Consider the following 24,268-nt stretch of genomic DNA (forward strand, 5'->3'; position numbering starts at 1 on the left):
TTGGCCAAGTTGTTGGTCAATAGCAACTGGACACCACTAAATCAATGGACATATGTACAAGGCTTGTTCAAATAAAATCTGTTTGGGGACTGTTCCAGAAAACAAAGATGTGGTTAAAAATAGTGCAGGGACTGGAATACCATTAACAGACCAGGTAATGGATCCCCTCTGTAAATAATTTCATAGGCTGCTGCTGCTGCAGCAACTGCACCACCGCAGACACAGTATCTTCATCTGAGTCAAATCTTATGGTCCTTTAGCATCATCCTGAATTGGCTAAACACATCATAACAGAACCAGCTGTATGAGGGATGCCCCAACACATGCAGCATGTCCTGGACAGTGTGATTCAATGGGGACAGGTGTGTCATGCAATGAGACAACAACCCTTGTGAGCATGATGGGCCTCTTTCTCTTGATGATGGTATGAAGATCTTAAAAGTGTTCAATACACACTATGCCTTCTCCCATGAATTTCAGTTGGTTTTCAATCCTTGGCACCAAGAAACCAAACAACCTTGGTTCTGTCTGGATGGATTTTGCACCTGGAATGCCAGCAATTATGTGTCACACTATTCCCATTTTCTATAATACATCTAATTTGTCACACAGCTTGTGGTTGACAGTTGGTGTGTAATGAACACAGCCATGTCATCGACGACTGGCCATATTCGCTAGCACAGCTATGAATGGGTTTCACATAAACATCCTTCAAACATTGGCTAATCTGTGAAGATTTTGCTGAAAACAGTTTCAGAAATGTTGAATTTTTGTTCCATACTGATATGACTAACAGCCCAAGAAGATTTCACTGCAATAACAATGTTGTATGAACCAATTTTTCAGCATAAATATGTTGCAAATTTGTGCAAAAACAGACTACTAATACAGTCATGATTATTAAATGAAAGAAATGCTTATGAGAACATGCACAATATACAAAGAGAGTACTTTTTAAATGAATGAGAATATACTTTGTAATAACTTGACTTTATTTCAGTTACAGAAGTGCAGAGTAAAAAAAGAAGAAGAAAAAACGTATCTCGTATCAGTATATCCATGAATTTCAGTTTCCATACTCAGTCTCACACACACTCATGTTACAGATCTAAGAATCATAAATTGCTAATTAAAAATAATTACATGGCACTAAATTATGAGTGTTCTATTTACAAACGCCTATTCTATTATGTTAACATACCATGAGACTCTTATGAGCACAAGCAGAAAACCTTACCTCACTTTCACTACTGCTGCAACTGGACAAAACTACAGCAGTGTTAAGCAGATTCAGAGATGAAACAGATGTGGTGAGAGGTACCATGTGATGACTATCCTTGCTATCAGGTGAACTACTACCGTTACCATGGTGCTGCTGTCTTCTTGGTGCTACTACATTAGAATTTACATTCTTGCCACCTCGAGGGCAAGAAGAGCTTGACAGAGCATGAGCAGATGAATCATTTGGTTGCACTGGGATGTTTATTAAGTGGCAAGAGGGATTAGTTGATGTGTTAGGTACAGCAGCTGCATTCACAGCATCTGGTGTCCTGCATTAGAAGAAAAGTATTGATATAAAACACATGAATAAATTTGAAAATTACACAAACTACAATCAATTTTATGCTTAAATAAAATGAACAAATACACACAGACTCATCATAAGAGACTGATCAAAAGACATAAGAAACCATCATATTAAGACAAAAAGAATATAATGCTTTAACAATTTTAACATCTACTCTGACTCAAATTTTACACTCTGAAAACTATCCAAACCATCAACCTGCTGCAGAAAATCCTGTAGTTTAGTAAATTCTTCACACAAAAAAATCAATGAATCCATCAAATTAGTTTGCAGAGTAAATGTATTTAAATGACTCTACACACGTACAATGCTGACCTATGGGTATTTTCAACAAACAACTTGTATGCAAAAATTTATGTAAATGTAAATGCAGAACTTATAAAAAGTTTTAAATTGCAGTGCTAAGGCTCCAGTTACTTACATTGTAAATTAAAAGTGGTACCATGAAACACACATACAGAGCATTAGCATATACAGTGAAACATTCAGTACAAAAGGTATTACACAAAATCATCTATAGTCAATTTTAACTACCTTCATTAAACTACCAAATGCTGTTAATTTGATAAAATTAAAGGTGTAAGTTTTGTCTCTTGAAAAGTTTTGAGTTTTATCTCATTATCACTATTGAAGCAGCTGCTGATAAACAAAAATTAAACACAAGTTCCAAGGCAAACAAATAAGCAAAATTGTTAGCATAAAGTGCAAAGAAGGGGTCTGCTTTTATTTCAAGGTGCTGACTCAGTTTTTAAAGCAAACTATCTTCAGAAACAACGAGAAAAAAAATTCTTTCAAATGTCCATGAAAGAGTTCTATTATGTTTATCCTACCAACCACAATTCCATTCACCATTAATCTAAATACTCATGAGCAGATCATATTTTAAAGTACTTAAAGCTGGCAAGTACATTCCATGTTGTCAACAACACAAGCTTCCAAAATGAAAAACACCATAAATTGTTCATGCGCTATATACAATCACCACAAATCTCAGCTGTACAAAATACTTATCATTTTCCACCCTGTTATGTATTATTACATGGAAATTAATTAAACTATTATAAATTTCTGTTCTTTAAAAATTTAAGAGTAATAAATAGAAACCGATTACACTTGGTGCACATTTATGATAAACTAAAAAACTCCAATAAATTTGTCATATTATACTTTTCATAATGCAATATCACTTTCCTTCTTATTCACCGTCATCCAACTATATGATTCTTACCACACTTAATGATAGTAGAATGGCAAGAAAACTTGGATTAAGTAACAAGGCAATTTTTTGTAATATAAGAAACATACCAAAACTGAATATTCTTCTTATTCTCATTCTTCAGACTATCCAGTTTACAATATACGAGCCTTCTGAAAGATGTCACAGCCACAGCATAACTGATATGGGGTGAACTTTAATCAAAAAGGGTTACCCAATATACTCTAACCTTAATGGCAAGGATCCAGACAATGCAGAAGGCTCCAGCAGATGTATGTTCAATACAGAGTTACCACTAACAGGTGAAATGACACTTCCAGAAGTTCCTGAGTTGATAGCATTGTCAGGAACATTACTGCCATTAGCACGAGTGGCAGTCACATTACTCCGAGAGATTTCAATAGCAAGTCTCTGAAAAGAGAAATGAAAATATACATATATAGACATACTCACTTAGGTAACATTCCATCAGAATAACACTTTTAATTCCAAAATTAAAATCAAATTTAATTAAAATGGGTACAGGTAGCTCTCGATTTGAGCCAATTCAGAATAACGCCGATTTTGAAACCAGCAAGTCAAAAAGTGAGAATTTTTTTTTACTGTTATTTATAACGTTTTACAATGTTACTCGTACTGCTTCTTATTCTAAATCATAATTCTTACATCGCTGATTTTTGAATTTGATTGATTGATGTCCTGTCGCTCTTAGCCAGAGCATAGGGCCTCGACAAAGCAGTGCCAACGAGTTCTATTACGAGCCAGAACTTTCAGCTCCCTCCAGATCTTTCCTTCCTTCTTTGCCTCCTCTTCAATGGTTCTCCTCCAGGTTGTTTTTAGCCTTCCCCTCTTCCTCCGTCCCTGGGGATTCCAGGAGAGTGCTTGCTTTACGACAGCGTTTTGGTCCTTCCGCAGGGTATGTCCAATCCACCTCCATTTTCTGCTCTTAATTTGTGTGGCTATTGGTTCCTCATTTGTTTGTTTCAAAAGGTCTTCATTTGTTATGATGTTGGGCCAAAACACGCGAAGGATCCTTCGGAGGCAGCGGTTGATGAATACTTGGAGACACTTGGTGATCTCAGCAGTGACTTTCCAAGTTTTACATCCGTAAAGGAGCACAGCTTTTACATTTGTCCTGAATATCCGTAGCTTCGTCGATAATGAGACCTCTCGCGCTTTCCAAACGGGATACAGTTGGATAAAGGCTGTATTTGCTTTGCGGATTCTCGCCTTGACATCTTATCCAGCTCCTCTGTCTCTGGTAATTACGCTGCCGAGGTAAGTGAATTGTTCTACCTTTTCTATGCCTGTACCATTCACTCGAAGTCGGTTTACATCCCTGACATTGAGCTTCATGTACTTGGCTTTCCCTGCATTTACTTTGAGTCCCACTGTTTTGGCACTCTCTTCTAGGTCTTGCAACTTCCTCTCCATGTCTGGTTTTCCTACAGGAGACAGATATCGTCAGCAAAATCTAAGTCTTCGAGTCTGTCAGTAAGACCCCACTGTATGCCTCTTCTTTTCCTTTCTGTGGCGTTCTTCATCACCTCGTCCAGTACTAGGAGAAAGATTGTCGGCGATAAAATGCACCCTTGCCTCACTCCAGATTTCACTTCAAACGGATCAGAGACTTTCCCCTCATGAATTATCCGACATGTATAGTTGTTGTAATTTTGCTGATTTTGAATAAAAACTATAAATACAGTCATCTCTGCAATTACCTATGTTTCGTTAACGCGAATTTACTCCAATGAGATCGATGAATAGGTAAAATATGTTTGTGAAATGCAAACTTTCGCATATGCAAGTTTGCTCTTATGCAATTTCATTCCTGGCGCTTTAAACTTTGAAAGGATCAATTTAATCTCTGCGGAGGTACCGGGGTTATTTTTACTACGCGATTTTCTATAGGTCGGCGTCTTACATGAATGCAACTATTGCATAACAGCAGAGGTGACTGTAGCACATCAATCACATGAAAGAATCGCAGTCAATCGCAGGGACCAACAAATTGCCAATTGTAAGTGTATAAAATATATTTTTTAAATTCACTTTATTTTATTTACGTTATTTCAGAGCTTTAAATGTAAAGCCATTATATTACTCGTCAATATTTGGGTGCTGGGAACGCATGTCATAGACTTCCAATTGATTTACATTACAAAAGAGCTTCAATTTACGCCGGTTCGTCCAGGAACGCATCCCCGGCGTAAATCGAGGGCTACCTGTATTTTGAACCTTATTTCCATTAATGTGACAATAACTTTGATAAATATTTCAAAAGTGAATTACATACACTTTATTTTATGTATATCAAATTTTGGAAACTCTTCATTCCTTTCTGAAAACATATATACCTACATACTTCAATATCTTAAATATTTGAGAAAATATTTCCATATATTTTATGGGGTAAGCATGTCCTCTTGTATCTGTGTCCACTTTATTGGCACATTAATTTGTCCATAACTCGATTTCTCAGCCGTTGTCTGAATGGTTGATCATTTGACACCTTCATTTCTGATACTCTTAAAAACAATCCAATGTCAACAAATAACATACAACTGTAACACTGTATCCTTAATTTTACTATTTTCTCTTGCAGTGTATCTGCTTTTAAATCTAGGAAATACACAGAAGTAGGAAAAAGCTTTTGTCATAAGATAATACATCCTGCTTGAAATGTCAGCAGATGATATTTCCACGACAGTTATGAAACTGTGTACACAACTGAAATGTATACGTAGTACTAAAGTAAAATATCTTGAGTGTATAATTGTCCTTATCTCTGCATGAATCATGGAAATATGATGAAATTCTTAATGTTTTATAGAAAGTACTTTAGATCACAAATGTAATACGCAAACAACTTTATGTCTTCCCATAAATGTGTTTTCCTGTTTTTTCGTAATCCTCAAGATCATCTTCAGAATTCAATGTAACTGCAACCTAATTTGTTGGTTAATTCATTTTTTTTGTGTTTAACTTATTTTGTTTTTTGTTTTTCACAACACAAAACAGTATTTCATTGGTAATATGGTAAAGGCTTGATCAAAAAGTTTGGTAAATGAAGTCACCAGGACAGGATGCATCGGAATGGGGAAACTGTGGCAGGTGGCACATGTGACAGAAACCCTTATGCATGAGCACACAAAGTTCCTATTGGAAAACACCCTCAGATGCACTGTAAAGCTGTATGAACACATTTGTTTCATTTGGTACAAAATAGTGAAATTTCTGCAATGTGCAAGCATGCAATAGTTCTGAACCTGGCATAACATTTACAGAAATGCATTCTGAATTTTTTCTCCAAAGGTCAAACAATGAATTCAGCATTTTACAAAAATGTCTTGCAAAGTCTGAGAGAGGCTGCCTGACGGGGGAGGGGGGGGGGGCAGAACAGTTGGATGCATCACAACAATGTGCCTTGCTACACACTGTTCTCCATCTGCCAGTTTTTGATGGGTAAAAATATTCCAATGTTACCACAACCAGTCTACTCCCGATCTGCCATCATGTGATTTCTGGCTGTTCACCTGATTCAAAGAAATGACAAAACAGGAAGTTATAATACCATGACTGAAGACATCACATTATTTCCAACATGACACACTGTATGCAGGTGATTCCAAAAGAAGACTTTCAGAGATGTTTTGAACAGTGGTAGGAACAACGGATCAAGTGTTTATGTGCTAAAGGGAAGTACTACTGTGAAGAGGGTTGAAAAATTAAATAGGTATTCAATAATTCACCAAACTTTTTGGTCAAGTCTTGTATATGATAGTGAACATACATACCTCTTTTAATTCATTGATTTGTGTAACATACTGATTCTGTACTGTTAACAGCTGACTAATGTACCAATGCTGGTCTCGACAGCGCTGGAAAAATGTTGGAGGACGCACTTGAAACCTAAATAAAAAGTTATTGTATGTTACTGAGTATAGAGTATTCTGCTTTATTTACCTGAAGTTCCTACATGGACTGAAGGAACATAAAGCTTCCATGTTATATACCAATAATGATTCATTAATATCACTATTTGAAAGGATTGTAAATACAGCTGAACCTGTGGATGTTAAAAGAAATTTACATCATCAGGGTTGAAGACACTGTCCCAAAGTCAGACCTTGTGTCCTCACTTTGGGAAGGGGGCAATATACATGTCAAGGACTGCATTGTCAGGTTGATATATAGTATAGACTTGTCCCTGGCACCTCATAGGTAGCTGAGATTACCTGATAGAAACTCTGAAAGAAAGGAAAAAGGGGGTATGGTAAAGCTGCATTAGGCCCAACACACCAACAATGGATAACTATGTGAGATGCCTGGATCCAAAGAAAAGAGACAAGACATATTACAGGACTGAGATTAGGGACATTAAATACAGCAAAATTTTTGGGCTGAGTACACAGAATGTATAGAACAAGAAAGTAACTGAGGGAAGAGCATAAGATTATGGTCCATAATGAACATTGAGAAAATAAATGGGATAGCAATCATTTTAAGTTGAACGTGCATGCACACACACACACACACACACACATAAAACTTTATACAAAATGAAAGAAAATGAACTTCCTGCAGATATATACACTTCAAACACGATGTAGTATGGAGGAGAAAGAAAAATAAATTATAGAAACCAAAGAAAATGGGGAGCTCATCTGTATAAGGGGTGACTTTAATGTTCAGATAGAAATGGACATGAGGACATAAAGTAGACATACGAAGGTGAAGAAATACTGAAGATAATACCTTATTAGAACTGTGTAACAGAAATGACAGGATAATGGCTGGTTCCAAAAAGGAGAAGTCACAAGACAACATGCTACAATTAGGATGAAAAATACGGGACCACAACTGAACATTTTGTAATGATAAGAAATCGCTGTAATATTCTAAACAATACCAAAGTAATATCAAGCATAATTTTATTGAGCTCACAGAATCCTAACTGCAGACTTATAGAAGGATAATGAATACAAAGCCAATTCTATATCATGAGGAAAAAATCAAAATATGGAAGCTAAAAGATTAGGACAATAAAGAAAATTCATGGAGTTACTAAAGACCAAATTACCAAAGATGAAGTACAATTAATAAAATAAGAATGGGAAAGTTGGGCATGTGGAAAAAAAATTGGAGCAAAAGACACTAGAACAGACAGAACATAAGAAGCCATAATGAGGAAAAATAATGTTTGGAGGGAGTGAGTCAATGACAGAACTAAATGTATGATTACATTTCAGAGAGAGGGAAAAAGACATGGGAAAAATTTGATTGATTTAAAGTAAAATCACAAAGGAAATAAAGAATTATATGCAGTAATGTAAGATTAAATCAAAAACTGAATTAAATGGTATAATAGATAAAAATGTAAAGTTGGCCTAGAAAAAAAATACATATCTTAGTACATGGATGGAATCCTTAAAGAATTTAACCCATTCAAGACACTCTGGGTATAGTTGTAATCACATTAGGTTTCTGAAGCATTTAAAAGTACATTTTTATATATACATATTTATATATGTCTAGTGCCTGCTTTCTAAACTGCCCATATTTTGATAATCTACTGAGATATCACATTGCAACAAAAAGTATTTTCAAGATGTATGAACATAATAATCATTTGCATAAGTGCATTATTAGGTATGGATATTCTACACTTTTAACATTCAAAGAAAATATGAGTAAAGAAATGGCTAAATATGAATGTATTTAGCAAGAGGATATGTGTTTCAGATCTAGACACTTCAAGCTGGCAATACTGTAATTTATTTAACAAAAGCATAACACAGTAGATTGCTGTAATCAGTCATGTGTTTTGACCTTCTCTAGCCAATTAATGGTGCAACATAATCTATGAGTCACACAACATGTATATGAATTGGTCTTCAGAATATCAGCTCTGACATGTGTTGAGTGTTTTCACCATTCATAGAAGACTACTACACTTCCTAAGAATGTTTCAGAAAAGACAGATAAACACAAAGTGATACATCAAAAGTCTTTACATTACCTTATAGGATGAATACATCCTAACAAATCAATTTAAAAAATGTATGGTGAGTTTCCCCCCCCCCCCCCCCCAACAAGTTGTGATTCCTTCTTCATAATAATAGTTATCCGATGCACGGGACTGAGCAGATACATTCACCTAATAAACACACAGTTTCACCTTGTCTTTCTAACAAATAGCACCTGTGCTGCCATGCTCTACATGTAAAGCCCCTATTCTTCATTTTTGTATCCTCTAACTCAAATATGTTTTTATTGTGAAGAAGTGTACTACAATGATTTGTTTTGATTATATACAAATTCAAAAACAGCTGAGGTGTTGAAAAATAATTGTGTTTGAACAACCTGTGTTCAATGCTTTAACATTTTTTAAGTGATCTTTGCTCTATCTGACACCTGCAGAAATAGTTTAAGATACTATCTAAGTGTTTCCCTGGAATGCTTAAGAAATACAACAAAAATTCTCAGTCAAGATATCCAGCTAGATTTTAACCCGAGACCTCCCAAATAAGAAGCACGAGTGCTATCACAACCCTGGGTATAATATGTTTTAAGTTTGCCTCTAAACAATGTCAGAAACAGCAAAATGATGAAGAACCTGGTTTGATATGTCATGATGTAAACAAAATAATTCAAATCACTATTGGAAACACTGAATTGAATTACTATATCCTTGTTTTCACTCTCTTTATCATGCCACACTTTATTTGCTGCAACAATATCATCCCTACATTTTATATTCTATTCTTTCCTTAAGGAATGTATGCTTACCTTAATATGAGTGTGTCAATTTCAGTGTTGAGATAGCCTTCACTAGCCAGTAAATCCAAACGAAAGAAACGATTATAACCCCAACACTCTCCAATTTCAAAATCAGAAGCAAATTCCCTGACAATGTTTTTACTAGCATCTCGAGAGCCTTGATGAATCATTTCCACACGATATTCGTATCTGGTCAATAAAACAATCAACTGTTAGTGAATGTATTTGGTAAAAACATCAAAATATAATAAATATTACAAAAATAATGTAAAGCTATCCCTCTATGTATCATGTAGGCACTTGGGAATAGAGGTATAGCTCCTATTTGTTCTCAACCTTAGTATTAAAGAGGGATGAATGGTCAGCGTCACACCTTGGCCACGCTTTAGCCCTGGGAAAGAACCATGGTACCCAATGGAAAGGAGGCTGGGTTGGCCCCACAGCCAGTCTGGACACAGAGACTATAGTAAAAATCCTCTGCCCTTGTTGGAGATCAAAACCCAGTCGTCCAGTCCATAGTTTGTCAGTATACTGACTGAGCTACCCTGTTTCCATAAGAAATATTAGTTTCAAGATAAAATTCTGTACTTCTGAATGAATAATCACATTTCAACTACAGTGACTATGCAGCACCAAGTAAGATGGATACGAATTTACAACATGGGAACCAATACAAATATGACTGTACTATTCCAACATTCATTTGGAAGGGCAAATAAAAACAATGACAATATGTAGTAAGTCACTTCTCTGGCTAAAATTCAAAATTGGCACTTCCTGGATTTTGGTGTAAATGCTAGGTTTACCTTCTTGGTATTCTATGAAAGATGTATTAAATTCTAGTCTCATAAGGATAGTCATAAAGCTAACATAACAAGCTTTTTGTGAAACTCTATAGCTATTTTATTTTAAAATAATTATAAATTAAATGTCTTGTTCGTGCACCAAATCAAATTCTTTTTTAAATACCCAGTTAACAAAAATCATATGGTAGTTCTGATTTATTTATTTATTTCCGTGTCTGGCAATGCCAATGGACATTCCAGTATTAGTGAGAGCAGTAACACTACACAATTTATACTCAAACCAGATTCAACTGCCATCTAGCAGTGAATCAGGAGACCTGGGTGAGAAATGGCCATTGAAATTTTGCTGATGAAACATCTTGTATCATGCTCGTTAAGGTTCTTTTATATACCGTAAATCTACGACATGGGACTGCCAGCTTTACTTCCCCTCCGAAGGAATTTTTGCTATGGATTTTATCACCCTTAAAGATCCATCGACCTTGGTCGGGTTTGAACCCGCGAACCTTGGGTCCAGTGGTGAGCACACTAACCACTAGTCCACCTAGGGCGACGGTAGTTCTGATAAAATCCTTTTAACAAAAAGTAAAATACTTTGACATACATTTACATATATGCAAGCGATATTCAAAATATGACAAGAAAACTGGAATGTCAACTGCCTAATCCTCTCACCAAAAAAGTGTAAAGAATGGTTTCCACTAAAGTCAGTTACTTAGTTTGACACTGCTCCAAGTTTCACATTGGTTAAAAGAAACTCTTCATATGTAGTTGGAAGGAGAAGTATAAGTAACTGCTGTGTAACAAATCAACACATCATATACTCACTTTGATGTTTCAGGTAGCCCAGCACTGAGCTCCAAGAAAACAGATAAATAATTCCCTCGAACAACCCCATTACCATCAGGATACACTTTAAGTCTCCAACATAATCCATTCACATGTAGAGGTGTTGAATATACAGGATCAGCCTTATGTTGCAATTGCGTAAACTGCTGCATTATGAAAGTACTACTGTCGTAGCCAGGGACAATCTCACTGGAACATGAATCACAACTGCCTACAGCTGTTGGACAGTCAATGGTTTTAAAGTCATATCAACTGCACTGGTTTTTCCTATGTATCAACATAGTAAACTAAACTTAAAAACTTCAACCTATAAGCTAGCAGTAGCACTTTCCACAAAACATTATACATATTAATATATCACTATGATTCAGTTCATGATAAATTAGGCAGTGCCATTTCCTGTAAACTAGACAATGGTTATGCTGTCAACTTTCAACCTTTATCTGCCATGCATCATGACATAATCTACCTGGCTGTGCAATGCAGTAGCATGCTGGTATACCATTAAACCCTGAAGTTAAAGTACAGATGGTAGCCTCATAGTATGGTATTTATAACCCCCCTCCCATTCTCATACAACAAAGGTTAATTAATATAAAGAATATAGTTTTCCCATCTCTCAAATGTAAATGCCATATGTTATAAGTTGAAGTATAAGACCTATGAGATGCATCACTCCCCATCCTCCTATAGCTGTTGTGGAAACACTCCATAATTGGTTTAATGACAATCACAAAATACTCCATAACTGTTTTAATGACAATCAGTGGTGTGCAATACAAATTATAATTACCCAACTTTAGGTGCCTACATAAGGCTGAAATTTACAAAAGACAAAATAAATATTTTGTAAGTGACAACAACAGTAGGCAAAATAGAAGGTCAATATGTATGTTACGATGAAGTTCAAAATTCTTTTCCCTCTACACCGGAGAACCATAATGCCACATTTTTGAATGCCTTGTTCATCGTGTAAGGGCAAGTGAACTGACCTCTGGAAATCCGCAGGTACAGCTGCAGTTACAAAGCTTGCCATAGGCTTCTTCCGTACTTGATAGATCATACGTAAAAGGTCACCACTCTTTGTGATAAGTTCAGAGCGTGTACAAGAATTCAGCTGGTGTTCAATTTCTTGGAGCAAAGCTTCTAACTGTTCTGTTTCCTGTGTTAGTGAATTTTTCTGACCCATTAGTGTGAGTAGCTTAGCCTTAAGTTGAGAATCCAGGCGAGCAATCATCAGCTCCACTGCATTACGTATTTCACGTACACGCTCATCTTTGGCAGCACGTACAGATTCCACATTACGTTCCTGATAATACATAAAGTATGATTAGACAAGAATCCACTAGAGTAGACAGAAAATAGTTACAAACCAGAAGCTAACCTGTAACACATAAGTAGATACAGATATTGCTCTATTGCATAAAATCATGGATGATAACGTACTTAATGACATCTGCCAATAAAATAGACATCAAAATAGTTTTTATTTTTTCAGCAACTTCATAGATTTCCAATAAGCAATCCTATAAATGACTGCCATCTTGCAGAAACTTTAGACTAGATGCATTACTCATGTCAGAGAAGTTGCCAAACTTACAAGGTACTGAAAACTGATTTTAAACACAGACTTGGCTGAACACACAGACACCTAAGGTTTGAAAGCATGACAGCAACCCTCCCCCTTTTAACAAGGTTCTTTCTTAGATTATCCTAAAAATTACCTCTTATGGCTGTAACAGTTTATCTCTCTACTTTCTTAGAGGATTGGACAATAACAGAGCCCTCAAACTGAGGGACTAGAGAAGAGAAGGATAACATTCATTACCTACAACTACTCAGTTTAGAATAAGAGATTGCCTTTTTAAATTCTAAAAAGTATTTTTTTTTCAACAACCACCATTAAGACTACACAACATAAATGATGATTAATGTATAACAGACTGGCAACTACATGGAAAGAAACAACTGTCACCGAATTGGAAGTTCTATCCTGGCATTTTCTTGGAGGGATGAAAACCTTAGTCAGGATAGCTGGTCCCTAGGAAGAGAGTAACTCTTGAAGTGTGGAAGAAAGAATAGATAAATCTGTATTTTTTAATCTTCTCAAAAGATTAATTAAAGCAAAAATCCACTGCTAATAACATGTGGATGTGGTCACATGATTACATATTCTATTCCTTTGTATGCAAAAAAAGGTAATGGATTTTAGGTTTGAGACCCATCACTTCCTTCACAGCACTGTAAATGTAAAACGTCTTATCCACTCCGAACAGCAGAAGTTATCATTTCCCATCTCGTTTTGTAGAATTATGTACAACTGATCAATATTTCAACATAAACAGCTGTTGCTTACCTGTATATTCAACAATATCACATAGGTTAGGGATATCAAATGTACAAAGTCACAAAAGATGGTCAGCCCCACCCTCCTAAGTTGTAAACCAGTGCTCAATTCAGAGTCTAGCCTTCCCCTAAAATTTACGACATTTACAACACTTCTTATATCTCTGATTTAGGCAAAATCAGTTAACACATTGATACTGACCACTTCCTGTACTAAACTGATTAATTCCATCAGCCTGCGTCTCAACTGTGCCACTTCATCTTTGATCTGAGTAGTATGTTGTTCATAAACTTCTTCCAAAGGTTTGAAGGTATGCCCTGAATGCGTACCACCCCAGAGAGCACACTGATGACAGATGCACCGTCTACAAGTCCAGCAGTAGACAGACAGTTTTTCTTGATGGCTTTCACATCTACAGATAAAAAGACCCAAACTCATTACAAACATGACATGGCATACTAATAATATTCTAATGCACTTTACAATGTATGTCCTACCTGTCTCTATCACAGTCATCAACACGAATGCTTGTTAGCCCAACTGCTTGCAGAGTATCCAACTGCTGTGTCACCTCTTCAACCCAACGACAATTGACCAATTCATGAAGATGAAGTGATGCTCGACAGTGAGGGCACTGTGAACGTTGTTCTGTAAGCCATCGGCGAATGCACACATAACAACACAATTTGGAACAATGAGGGCAGAGATGGGCATCCCTCAGCTTCTCCATACAAATGAAGCAACGAAAAACCTCTGCCAATGTCTGAAGTAGAAAGAATATTTTAAAAAAAATAACACAAAAATTATTGCTTATTTTCATTTTCATTGAAGAATTTGATTGCAGAAACGAAGTCAGTCAATAATATCAACCTCAAAATTGTTAATCTAGTATTGTGGATTCAGCATGCCCTGAACAGAGCTTGCATAAAATTTTGATAGCAAAAATTGCATGTCAGGTTTCTTCTGTTTCATATACAGAGTATACTGAAATTTAACCAGAAAGTAGGTATTATTGCATAATTTTATTTTACAATAAATTACCACAGAAGTCAATGGTTCAGACTAATCACATTTTTAAAAAGTAGTAGAAACTTTAAGATCTTAATTTTCCAAAAATGTAAATAATAAATTCACTCAGAAAACTGTGGAACATCATAATACCAAATTATTTTAAACTATAACATGGAACTGGATCTGAAATTAAATACACTGCTAATATAAAGTTTTTTAAAATAAATATTTTGCAATTAAACAGTACACTCTTTCACACAATCTTAATATTTGGAACAACTTTACAACAGTGACATGTACATGGGCCGCTTTATTTCAAATCAAATTTATTTCTTCAACACAATACAGTATAATGCAAACTAAATTAAATAAAACTGAAATAACCTAACCTTTCAATGGATTCAGGTTTGATGGAGAAATAAAAAATATATATTCAAAAAAGAGAATATTCCTTTAAATCTGCTAATTCTGCTATAAGCATCTATACTGAATATAATAAATAATGTATGTAAACTATATAAAAAAAATTTGAATGCTAAAGCACTATAAGCAAATGGTCGCCATAAAATATATAGCCAACACATTCTTCTCCTTCCACATTTTTGTTCATACAGAGGATTCTTCTGCTTTAAAAATGTTCATGAGTGGCAATTGTGCATGAAAATATTGGAGAAAAATAATTAATTCTACTATGGAGTGTTCAGCAGTATAAAAGAATACTGGAACCCTTTCTTTATAAAAATCATTATAAATTAACTTTATAAACCTATGTTATTTGTGGCAACATTAATATTAATTATCTTACTTAAAGTTATCACAAATGATGAATAAATGAAGACACTATTAAAGAATTTATAAAACATCAAAGTAATGAAATCTGGAGCTCATTATTAAATAGCCATGATGTAGATTCAAAATTCAGCACATTCTTAAACATCTTCTTAACATTTTTAAGCAAGTTTCCCCACCAAAACAGTGAAAAGGATATCTGAAAATAATGAGTGCATTACTTATGGAATCAAAACATTGTGCAAACTGTCAATCTAGTAACAAATAAGTAATAAAAATTTACTACAGGAGACACTGCAAGATACTTACTCTAGTCATTAAAGAGGCTAAACATGTACATCACAATAAACAAATAATAAAATAAAAGCAGTCTGGAAAACAGTGAAAAAGAAAATAGGGAAATATTCTACACAAGAAGTGACACCATTAAGAAAGATAAATGATCATGCAATAAGAATCCTAAATTCTTAGTATATTATTTCAATACTTATTTCTTAACAATTACAGAAATAATGAACAATGACACTACAACTGCAACAACAGAAGATGCAACAAAGATGCAGAAGCTAGAGGAAAAATCCTCTGCCCCCGTTGGAGATCAAACCCCGGTCATCAAGTCCATAGCCGAGTCACTATACAGAGTTACCCCGGCCCTAACGTTTATTCTATTCATAATGGCTGTGATACTGGGAAGCGTAAACACAACTTTTGCGTTGTATTTATGCTTTAAACATATATTAATACACAATCAATACTTGGATTGGATACTGCATGGGAAAAACAACAACAGTGTGAAGTCTGTTTAGATACATACTGCAGTGGAGAATACTATCAAAGTCAGAAACTCCTGTCTGTAAGCCTTTAATTGTTGAGAGCTTCTATTTAATTGATAAAGGATAATGTTTGTAACGGTGCCTTTTGGCAAGATAAGTATAAAATTTCATCCTCATCATGAGTAATTCACTATTAAAATATACTGTGTGCATGCCACTTAGCTGAATCATCAGCCACTACTACATAAACATATACACATTTAATCTACCATTGCTACACAAACAGACATTTCGTATCTTACACAAAACAATCGGCTTACTAACCTCCACGCTGTGTTCATCAACATTTTTACTTCCTTTATCAGATCTTCCAGCCATGTTCATAACCACGGTTAATATCAACACAACATTACTTAACACACATCAAATAAAGCATGTCGTTTTCTCCCTGTAAAAGCGTTTACATTTTTAACACAATTTCCTCTGACCTTAAATGTATTCGCAATGGAATTTATCCCTGCTCTTTTTTACAGTGGTATCTATAGGAACTATTAGAATAATCGCCTGACAACTCAACACATGCCTGTCGGCAAATGTTCGGAACAGAAAATCGCTTAAACTATACTCATATATACAAAACAAATGAAACTGTCTTCATTTTTATATGTTAAAATAGGATATGTAACAGGCTTGGAAATTATGTTGCTTCTTTACAACATTATGGAAAGAATACTTTTACTTGGAATTTCTACATATGTAAAAATAAATATACACACTGCAGTTATTTGCTTTTGTAGCAAAACATTCTGCAATCTTTCACCAGCACACTTTACAAAATTGTTCGCGTTTGCCGAACAGAATCATGGTATTGTAATGACGACAACGTAATAGTTGAAGAGTGCAAATTAAGCTCTATCAGTATTTGTAGGCAATTGATGAATGTGACAAATGTTCAAACTAGTTTATATGCAGTTTATTGAAATCTGTATATAAATATACTGAGGAAATATGAAATGCACGAAGTTTTCAGTGTGGCCCATGCCAACCCTCCTATTGTGCGTAAATAAAAGATGTCACTACGGTCGGTAAAGGTTGGACGATGTGTTGCTATTAATTGTGACGCCATTTTACTAACCTTTAAGGCGGGGAAGCGAAGATTTTAGTAATCTGTAAGTGAAATACTATAAATCGCTGTGTTACAACAAATACTGAACGCCATTCGAGAAGTGCAGCTAGTTATCTAACCTTTTCGGTAAGGCTTGGAACGTCTTGAAATTGTATCATTTCAACCACTTGCCTACAAGAACTTTGTTCAGTGGCAACTGGAACCATAAGATTGCATTGGAAACATTATACGGCAGGTAATAATAACACTATCTTTTAGCTGCCTTTGATGATCGTAATCCCTTAGTCATACCTTGAATTCATAACATGTTATGGGGTGGACCTACATTTGATAAAATTTGTTATTTTAAGAAATTTATTAATCATATGCATGCGATGAGAAGACTGTTTCAGTTATTACGAGATTCTTCATTGACTTCCATTTCTTGGTTTCAGGCTTTTGTGGTGGATTGGCAGCAGCAATGGAGGATGATGAAGGTGACACATCAATGGCAGTGGAGGAATCTATATTCAATGAAATGACAGCAAACCATGAAGACAGTGCTACATTTTTACATAGTGATACTGATAACAGTAACTCCAGTAGTCCATTCGTAGAGGAAAATTACAGATTAAAGCTTGATTGTGAGGAAAATATGAAGTCATCTAGCTGTTTAGAGACTACTCTAGTAACAAGTGACAGGGATGGTCAGAACAGTAGCACATTAGTAAGTGATAGTGATGTTCCTAAAAGCCCAAAGAAAGTAAATGGTGAGATGGATTTATCAGAATGTGACAGAGTGGAACAGAGTTCTGATGTAGGTAACAGTGGTGATAATACTGTAGTGAAGGACAGCAGATCAGCTGAAGATGATGATATATACTCAGAATCTGATAATCTGAGAATCCACCAGAAACATAAAAAGCAAGTGATCTCATTGCCTGAAGAAACAAAAGACACAACGAAGGATGATAACCAAAATTCTGAGGGTAACATTGAATATAAAGGGTTTAAAAAGAGGATTCTAGCTCAAACATCTGTAGAAATCAATAACATGGCCACATCAAGTGATTCACCAATGAATTCTACAAAATCAGTTTTTAAGTGCAAGAAATCATCTGTCACAAAGCCTGTGTCAGAATCTCAGCATGTATTGGTTTCTCATCAGACATTACCAGATGGGACACAATCCAGTGCACAGCTCACAGAATATGCCCAGTATTTGGGCTTGCAGCCAACAGTGAAATTCAAATGTTACAAATGTGGTGAGAGTGGTTTTCCCTCCATGTTAAAGTTACAAGAACATCAGAACACCTGCCTGAAGAACTGTAATAAGATCCAGACTCTTATAAAATCTGCCCCACCACCCACAACATCAGAATCTACTCCATCTACAAATTTCAGAATAACCCGCAAAGTGTACCTCTGTTCAGCTTGTGGGACTTACTATGAAAATTGGAATCTGTTTCTTCACATGAGGGAAGTTCATAAGAGGCATACATGCTTATTCTGCTTGGGGATGTTCTCCCAGGCTGATAAGCTTGCTACACATTTATCTGGAAAACATGGCGTAATTGAAGGACTCTATGCTTCATCAGAGCACTTCATAAGTGAGTTTAAAGGCTCCTGTTTTCTTATGTGTTGCACCTGTGAACGAATATTTACAGAGCAAGAAAACTTCTTTGATCACTCTTGTAGTGAAGGATTGGTGATTAACACTGACAAGGCATGTTTCTTATGCGGGTTGCGAGGTGCACATTTTCCAACATGTCGTCGAGCCTTTACAAACAGTAGCTCATCTCCACCGCCCCCACCACCACCATCATCCAGTTCTTCAGTTCCTTCTACACTTGAAAGACCTCCAGAATCAACACAGAATTCCCAACCTACAATTCAAGAAAATTCTCGTTCAGTCACAAAATATTTAATTCCATTGGGAAAAGTTCCGGGGAAGAAAAGTAACCAGAAACCAAACACGATGCTTGATAATACAGGAGAAAGTCAGGAAAAATCTAGAGATCTCTCAGATATTGATGATGACTATGATATCAGTAATGCAGCTGCTTTCTGTCATGTAAACATTCACGAGCCCTCAGAAAAGCAGAAACCAGTAGCTGCATCAAAAGTCAAAACCTGTAAAAGTAAAAGTCAGGAAGTGGTTACAAAGAAAATATCTGACCAGGAGCCTACAAGTTTATCACCTACTACAAACATAAACCAGAACTGTACAGAAACTAGTGACGATAAGAGATACGAAGATGTTCAAGATAACAGTATAAATATCAAAGAAAAGGAAATTCAAGAAAGTGATGAGTGCTATGATAACCAAAGTAGCAAAATTTCTTCTGAATCTGAAGAAAGCGTGCACAAAGGAGAGATAGAAGCAGATAAGTCAGCTTTTGAGAGCATGACAGATTTTCAAAACAGTCATAAGCTTGAAAGTCCTGCCATGGAAAAATTGCAGCCAAGTGTAGAAAGTGATACAAAGTCACAGCTTCAACTGCAGAGGGAAACAAATTCAAAATTTTCACCAAAATATGATGTCAACCCAAAAAAATTATCACAAACAGAAACAAAAATTAGTCTGACACCTTGTGCCACAGAAGTTGATTCAGAGTCTGAATCATCTGAGTCAGACGATGATACTGAGGACAGTTCTACTAGTTCAGAAGCATCGTCTGAGGAAAGTGATCATTATGAGGGGACAAAGGATAAGGAGAAAAGTGAGTCAGATGCTGATAATGCAGATAGTGATAAAATGTCTCTTGTTGTTGATGAAAACAGGAGTGAAGAAGAAGAAAAAACAGAATTACAGAAAGAAGTTATTAATGATGTGGAGAAACATGCTATAGAAGATAAAATGAGTGAAGTAGAAGATAGTAAGCAAGATGAGCCAAAGAGTGACACTGAAGAGGTACAAAATACAGCAGAGGAAACTCAAGAATGTGTAGTTTTGGAACATGAAAAAACTGATGAACCAGCAGAAAGTGTGCAGTTAGCAGGTGATGAAGTACCTCTTTTGGAACTGACACTTGAGGAAAGTCTGGATACCATGAATATCCAAATGTTACTGAAGGAATCTGTAAAAGTTTCCTGCCTTAATTGTGTATACTGTAATCATGCTAAGAAAATAGCTGTTAATGGTAAACAGTTAGCATTGCATTTGTTAGCGGAACATCGTTTTGCTCCGGTGGTTTGCTCTGATAGCGGGGAACTTACAGAAGCTGATGGTTTTGTAGATAGATTAAAAACTTCATTATCTGAATTGCAGCAAATGTTCTTTAACACAGACTCCTACGATAATATGGACCAAACTTGTGTGCGCCCCCATGATAGGACATATGAATGTTTCCACTGTCATTTCTTGACAAACCTACATAAAGAATTGTATGTGCATAATAGAAAGATGCACCAGAAGACAATTCTTTTATGCATTATGTGTAAATCCAATTTCTACAGCTACAGTGAGCTGCTGTGTCATTTATGCCCTGGTATCTATGTACCAGAAAGTAATATAAGCTTTCGCTGCTGTCTGTGTACAGTTGATGGTTTACCTTCTGCTTTTAGACTTATGGTACATTTGCGGAAGAGACATCATGCGTGTGATGTGTGTCTGGAAACTACTGAAGATCAACAGAAGCTGTCAAACCATGTATGGAAACACAAACTACATCATCTCTGTTATCGCTGTGGAATTGCATATCGAAACAAACCCGACATTACAAAACACCTGTTCTGGAAGCACGGTACTGAGAGTGTTCTTTGCAAGAAATGTTTACAGAAGAAATGGCCTCATGTCTACCATTTCTGTATACCACCCAATTCTTTTGTATGTGAAGAATGCAACAGCAGCTTTTCACGAGCAGTGGCGTTGAAAGTTCATAAGAGGCTCCATGCTGGTGATTTGCCTTATCCATGCAGTGAATGTGAAGAACGTTTCATATCAAGGAAACTTTTAACCAAACACCAGGAGAAACATCGTGAGCCTTCCTCACCAAAAAATACAGTCGAAACAAAATTACAAGAAAATGGCTCTACAGGAGAAACTGAAAACCAAGAAGATAAAACTAAGACAGAGAGTGAATCTCATCAAGGAGAGATACTTGCCCATGAAGATGCAGTCAACAGGGGTAATTCAATAAAAGGAGAAGAATCACAGGTGTGTGATACTAAAACAATGACGACAATGTCAGAAGCAGATGTAGCGAATGCTGCTATAGAAGTACCTGTTGCAGAAAACTTGGGTGAAGGAGCCAAATATGAAGAAAAAGATGTGGGTGAGAAGAAATCTAAAGTTGTAGATGTCTATGACCTTCCCCCCTTGAATTTATCATCAGAAAGTGATGATTCTGATGACGATGGAGAAAGGAAAGAGACACAATTAAATGTTAAAACAAATACATCTGAAATTGATACAAAATCTGTAGCTATTAATGAAAGCACAAACTTAAATGGTGCAGAAAGAATTTCTGAAACTTTGTCTCAGACAGATGAAGATGTTCAGCAACCAGTTGAAGTTGTAGATGGAATTTGGGATAACTTCAAGACTTATAAAGCAAACTTGGAACGACGAGAAAATCAGCACACTGAAATTGGTGAAAGTTCAATGCAAAACACTGAAAAAGAATTACAGTTTCAGTTACATGAGAGGTCAGCTGCAGAAATAATTTCAGTGATATATATGGATCATGACTACTGTGGTCCCCCTGCTGGGACAAGTCATTCAGTAGACATAGAAGAGCAGTTACAAGATATGTTGGTGTCAGAAGCAGGTGTACAGCATGTGAGTCTGCAACAAGATGCTGGGAAAACAGAAGAACCAAATGAAAAATCAGGAGAAGAAAAGAAAGCTTGTGATGCTGATCATAATTACTGTTATACTAATGCAACATCATTTAATATTGAAAATGGGAGAGAGAAAGATGCTGCAGCTGTACCTGTTCAAGCTACCACTTCTCCAACCAAGAAGAAACAAAAGTCGCCCAAGAAGAAACGAAAACGTAGTGCTAGTTCATCATCTAGTGATTCCAGCAGTAATAGTGACTCAAGCACATGTAGTTGTGGTACAAACTGCAGTTGTAGCAGTTCTAGTTCAAGCAGTTCAGGCTCTTCCTCTAGTCAGAGCTCAGATTCAGATAGTTCAGGTTCAGAAGGCAGACAGCGCCAGGCAGCCAGACGAGAATGCAGGAGCGAGAGGGCCAAGAAGAGAAAATTGGAGGAAGTTGAGAATGCAACGCCTGCTAAAGCAGGTGCAACAGAGATAGCAGCTAATGGTCCCCCTGAACAGGATGAGGTTCCATCTCTGACCACTTTAGTTGAACCTGAGGACATGGAATTGCCTGTAAGAGAATCAGATTTAGACACAGATGAAACAGAGACAGATGAGGATTTTTATGATAAACATCCTCAGAGACTTGCTAACAAATTACTCGCAGAAAAACGAAACCAGCTTCTTTTATTGGCAGCAGTGGCTCCTGTTAACAATGGCACAATGTCACAGTCTGGTCAGTCACCACCAGCTAGTTCCATTGAAGAACCTGTACCAAAGAAGAAAGTAAAAATAAAGAAACATAAAAAATCACAGCATCAGCATAGTTCAGAGAATAAAATTGAAAGCAAATTGAAACTCAACATTCCCACAGACTATTACAGCACTCAATCACCCATCTTTTCCAAATCAACCCTGCCAACATCTGCAAGCAATTCTATGAATACTACAACCCTGGCCACACATGCCCGACCCATTCAAAATCCCTTCCTTGTTAGTCATCCTGAACCATTGACACCCACTACAGCATATCATAGCACAGGCAGTGGCTCAGAAACAGATAGCAAACGCCTCTCCAAAAGAAAGCGAGTTCCCAAGAAATTTTATGGGGATTCTAGTGATGATGAACCCGATCACCCACCGGTTAAGTGGCGTAAGGTGATGCCTGCTGTAAGCAACAGCCCGGTACCAGTAGTGCAGCCATCAGCAGGATGTAGCAGCGCTGTCTCCGCGCCTGAACGTATTCAGTTTCCAACCATTAATGAGGATAAGTCGGAGGAAGAGGCTGTGGAAGATAGTGACAGTGACCGAGAGGACACAAAGAAAAGCAACAGTGAGTCGTCAAACAGTGAAAGTGAGGCTGAAAAAGAACAGGAGGATGATGAAGATGAGGAAGACGATGATGATGATGATGATGACGATGATGATGACGATCTGTCTGATGCAGATAGTGAAGTTAAGTCGTCATCAGCAGTACAAACAAATTCAGTGTCAGCTGCAAGAGAAGGTGATGCTGTGCAGCAAAAGAATGAAAATTTGTATTGTTACTGCCAGTGTCCATATGATGAAGTTTCAGAAATGATTGCATGTGATGGTAAAGACTGTACAATTGAATGGTTTCATTTTGAATGTGTAGGAATAATGGTGCCACCTAAGGGCAAGTGGTTTTGTCCTGACTGCAGAAAAAGGGCTGCAACAAGAAGCGAGTACCTGTTACATGTGTGACATGGGGTGGGTTTATGTACACAGTATTGAACACCCTATTTAACCATTGGTGTGTATTAATGTGTGAAGTTCTGGAAGCTTTGCTTCATGTGTGTGTTGTTTCTTTGTTGCTTTTCTCCTCTTCAAAAGAATTCTGTGTAAATAGTGTAAATAGGTAGGATAATAATTTACTGTACTTGAATTCACGCAACTTTTAAAAGAATCCCTGGTGGAGTCTAAAAGTAATTGTCAGCAGCTAATGTTGAACACTGAAATCAATCTAGCAGATGGTAATTGGAAATTTGTAAATGTAAACAAAACATTTCTTCACAAAGCAATTGTGTGGATGATAGCGAGTTCCAAGTCATTGTTTGTACATTATATTATTATTACAATAAAATTATTATACATTTGTCATATGCAATGTCAGAAGTGTTTCGCATTTATCTGTGCAGTGGAATTATATCACATTACTACTGAAATTGGAGACAGTAGTTTGAGAATGTAGTAATATCACAGGTTTAGAAAC

The 24,268-nt window shown here is 36.3% G+C and overlaps 2 protein-coding genes across 5 annotated transcripts in view; one reads left to right on the forward strand and one right to left on the reverse strand.

Moving 5' to 3' along the window:
- Positions 1-17,037, reverse strand: part of LOC110829364 (uncharacterized) — a 39,054-nt gene extending 22,017 nt beyond the window's left edge. The window contains exons 1-10 of one of the 3 annotated variants that reach the window (XM_022063014.2): positions 16,939-17,037; positions 16,487-16,610; positions 14,087-14,352; positions 13,791-14,001; positions 12,235-12,551; positions 11,222-11,431; positions 9,597-9,776; positions 6,602-6,716; positions 3,034-3,215; positions 1,238-1,550 (exon numbers count right to left, since the gene is read on the reverse strand). In XM_022063014.2, the coding sequence (XP_021918706.1) occupies positions 1,238-1,550; positions 3,034-3,215; positions 6,602-6,716; positions 9,597-9,776; positions 11,222-11,431; positions 12,235-12,551; positions 13,791-14,001; positions 14,087-14,352; positions 16,487-16,546 (1,854 nt within the window). In that variant the 5' untranslated portion in view covers positions 16,547-16,610; positions 16,939-17,037. Of the gene's footprint in view, positions 1-1,237; positions 1,551-3,033; positions 3,216-6,601; positions 6,717-9,596; positions 9,777-11,221; positions 11,432-12,234; positions 12,552-13,790; positions 14,002-14,086; positions 14,353-16,486; positions 16,855-16,938 lie in introns of those variants that run through there. The other 2 variants (XR_002542949.2, XM_022063015.2) reach the window with 2 other exon arrangements.
- A 47-nt stretch (positions 17,038-17,084) lies between these two features.
- On the forward strand, positions 17,085-24,171 carry LOC110829362 (uncharacterized). Of its 2 annotated transcripts, none has more exons than XM_022063011.2 (2): positions 17,085-17,523; positions 17,723-24,171. In XM_022063011.2, the coding sequence occupies exon 2, from the start codon at positions 17,749-17,751 to the stop codon at positions 23,758-23,760; it is 6,012 nt and encodes a 2,003-aa protein (XP_021918703.2). In that variant the 5' UTR covers positions 17,085-17,523; positions 17,723-17,748; the 3' UTR covers positions 23,761-24,171. The 2 variants fall into 2 exon arrangements, with proteins under 2 accessions (XP_021918703.2, XP_087207563.1); XM_087351437.1 differs by having other exon boundaries at positions 17,085-17,331.
- Positions 24,172-24,268: the final 97 nt, after the last annotated feature.

This window comes from Zootermopsis nevadensis, unplaced genomic scaffold (assembly GCF_977971745.1).
Source record: "Zootermopsis nevadensis isolate Lab colony 2312 unplaced genomic scaffold, Znev_1.0 Znev_ptg000019l, whole genome shotgun sequence".
NCBI classification, from domain to species: Eukaryota; Metazoa; Arthropoda; class Insecta; order Blattodea; family Termopsidae; genus Zootermopsis; species Zootermopsis nevadensis.